Below are 3,354 nucleotides of genomic sequence, written 5' to 3' on the forward strand. Positions count from 1 at the left end.
CATACTTGATACAGTCTACCCACCTTCGCTTTGGTCTCCCTCTCCTTCTCGTTCCCTGTACCTCCATTTCCATCACTCTCCTCCCAATATACTGTTCATCTTTTCTCATGACATGACCGTACCACCTTAGTCTACTTTCTTGGATCTTATCTGATAGTTTTCTAACTCCTGTGGTGCCCCTAATTACCTCATTCCGTATCTTATCTCTTCTTGTCACCCCATACATCCATCTCAACATTCTCATCTCTGCCATATCCATCTTCTTCTCTTCTGTCTTCTTTATTGCCCATGTCTCCGCTCCTTACATTATTGCCGGTCTCACAACTGTCGTGTGTACTTTACCTTTCAACTTAACAACTATTTTCCTGTCTCATAGTACTCCACACACTTTTTTTCCAATTCTTCCATCCTGCTTGTATTCTGTGGTTTATTTCTGCCCCAGATCACCATCCTCTGTAACTGTTGATCCTAAATACCTGAAATTTTCAACTTTTTTTTTTTTTTTTTTTTTTTTTTAAATCTTTCTCCTTGTAAACTAACTTCCCCATTCTCGTCATTTTTAATTCTCAAATACTCTGTCTTTTTCCTGCTGATCTTCAATCCCCTATTTTCCATTTCTCTTCTCCACTCCACCAGTTTCTCCTCAACTACCTCTCGCCTAGTGCTACACAGTATAACATCATCAGCAAAAAGCATACACTAAGGAGACTGATCTCTAATACCTTGTGTTACTACATCCATGACCAGATCAAATAGGTAAGGGCTAAATGCAGACCCCTGATGTAGTTCCACAGTTACTGGGAAACTTTCTGTTAGGCCTATACTGCTCTTAACATTTGCTTCTGCCCTTTCATACATATCTTGGGTGATTCTTACGTATTTCTCAAGGACTCCCTTTTCTCTCATACATCTCCACAGCTCTTGACGTGGTACTCGATCGTATGCCTTCTCCATGTCAATAAAGACCATATGTAATCCTTTTTGTTTCTCCCGATGTTTTTCTAACATCTGTCTCAAAGCAAATATTGCTTCTACAGTCCCTCTTCCTGGCATGAATCCAAATTATTCCTCACCAATTGCTGTTTCATATCTGAGTCTCTTCTCAATGATCTTCTCCCATATTTTCATAGTATGGATAATCAGCTTTATGCCTCTGTAGTTGCCACATTCCTGGATGTCTCCCTTTCCCTTATAGATGGGAATGTTTAGGCTTCTTCTTCATTCCTATGGCATCTTTTCCTGATTGAATATCTTCTGTGTCATGTCCCACAAGATATCTATGCCTTCCTCTCCCAGACTCTTCCATACCTTTACTGGTATATTATCCGGTCCTGCAGCTTTATTATTTTTCATCTTATTTACTGCTTGTTCTACTTCTCTTCTAGTCACTCCTATGGTAACTGTCTTGTTTGGGAGTCCCTCTTCAAATACTGTTCTTGGGTTCTCCTTATTCAATAGTCCTTCAAAATAAGTTTTCCACCTACTTTTAATTTCACTCTCTACTGCTAGAACTATGCCATTGCTATCTTTTATTTGCCTTATATGTGTCAGGTCTTTGGATGTAGCATCTTGGGCCTTAGCCATTTGTAATATTTTCTTCTCTCCTTCTGGTGTTTCCATCTCTTTAGATTTTATTTAATGTCTCTGCCTTTGCTACTGCTCTTCTTGCTTCTTTCTTTGCTTGTTTATAGTTTTCTTTATCCTGCTCTTGTTCGGATAGATCTGCCTTCTTCTTGGCTTCTTTCTTGGATTTTACCCATTCTTGCACCTCATCATTCCACCACCACGATTCTTTATCATTTGGGGGTCTTCTTCCTGATGACTTTCCAAGTATTTCCTCACCAATCCTTAGAATCACTTTACTATTCTCGGCCCACCATTCTTATACATCATCATGTAACCTTACTGCTTCCAGCACTCTTTCCTTAAACAAGACTCTCAGATCTTCCTCTTTCAATTTCCATCACTTAATCTTTTGGTCCATTCTCGTCTTTTTACTTCTCCTACAATTCCTTAGTCTGCGATCAATTACCACTAACCTTTGTTGCACTGCTACACTCTCCCCATTTATCACCTTGCAATTTCTAACTTCCTTCAGATGGTCGATGGTCTCTCTTACACAGCAGCAAATCTATCTGGCTCTCCCTGCCACCACTACTGTAAGTAATCAGTCTGTTAATCTTCTTCTCAAAGAAGGTGTTGATCATTGCTAGGTCAAAAGTCAATGCAAAATAAATCACACTTTCTCCCCCATAACTTCTCTCACCCACACCCCAACCTCCATGCACTCTCTCTATCCCTTCCCTACTAATTCCCAAGTGGCCGTTCAGATCTCCTCCTATAATTACCCTTTCCCTTGTAGGAATTATTCCAAGCTCTTGGTCCATATCCTCACAGAATGTATCCTTCTCCTCCTCTGTACATCCAGTTTGCGGGGCATAGGCACACACCACATTGACTATTGTTGCTCCCAGTCCTAGCTTTAAACTTATAATTCTGTCATTTTTCCTATTCACCCCAATCAAATTTTCCTTCAACTCTTTCGATGATATTATTCCTACTCCATTTCTTCCTTCCATATTTGCTCCACTGTAATATAATTTACAACCTTCGCCTAGTTCTTTTGCCTTATTTCCCTTCCACCTGGTCTCCTGCACACACAGCAATCCAATCGTCCTTCTCTCCATGAGGTCAACCAGCTCTCGTCCTTTTCCAGTCATTTTCCCCACATTCAGAGTTGCGAGCTAATATCTAAGTAAATGGCGTAGAAATTACATGAAGAATGGTTTCTTCTCTTTACTCGCTAGTCTCATTAATAATTGTCCAGAATAAATGTCCATACAAAGCAGTTTTTGCTCTCAGATTGAGGTGGTGCTCTTAATCTAATTTTAATTTTTATGCTCATATCACGTTTTGCTCGTACAGTGTTCAACATTACTCAAAAACCAAGGTACTGTGCAGTACCGCTTATGATCCAACACAGCTGATTAGATTTCACTGATTCAATATAAGCTTTAAGGTGTAATTCACAAAATAATTTTTTAATCCTTTGTTAGGAAGGTTATGTTTTAATAGGAGTGTATTTGTTTGTATGTCTGTTTGTGTTTGTGATTCGCATAACTCAAAAACTATTTTACCAAATCTCATACAACACCTACCTCTTCTAAAACCACCCTGTACTTCTAAGATTGCATTCTCTGTTTTATCCTTAATCCTATTAATCATTACTCTACCATACACTTTTCCAACTACACTCAACAAACTAATACCCCTTGAATTATAACACTCATGCACATCTCCCTTACCCATATACAGTGGTACAATACATGCACAAACCCAATCTACTGGTACCAT

The 3,354-nt window shown here is 39.1% G+C and overlaps 1 protein-coding gene across 1 annotated transcript; it reads right to left on the reverse strand.

Annotated features, from left to right (window-relative positions):
* Positions 1-1,224: 1,224 nt before the first annotated feature.
* On the reverse strand, positions 1,225-1,620 carry LOC137636382 (uncharacterized). Its single transcript, XM_068368794.1, has one exon. It carries the CDS (start codon positions 1,618-1,620, stop codon positions 1,225-1,227), a length of 396 nt encoding a protein of 131 aa, XP_068224895.1.
* Between the last annotated feature and the right edge of the window lie 1,734 nt (positions 1,621-3,354).

This window comes from Palaemon carinicauda, unplaced genomic scaffold (assembly GCF_036898095.1).
Source record: "Palaemon carinicauda isolate YSFRI2023 unplaced genomic scaffold, ASM3689809v2 scaffold284, whole genome shotgun sequence".
Classification (NCBI taxonomy): domain Eukaryota; kingdom Metazoa; phylum Arthropoda; class Malacostraca; order Decapoda; family Palaemonidae; genus Palaemon; species Palaemon carinicauda.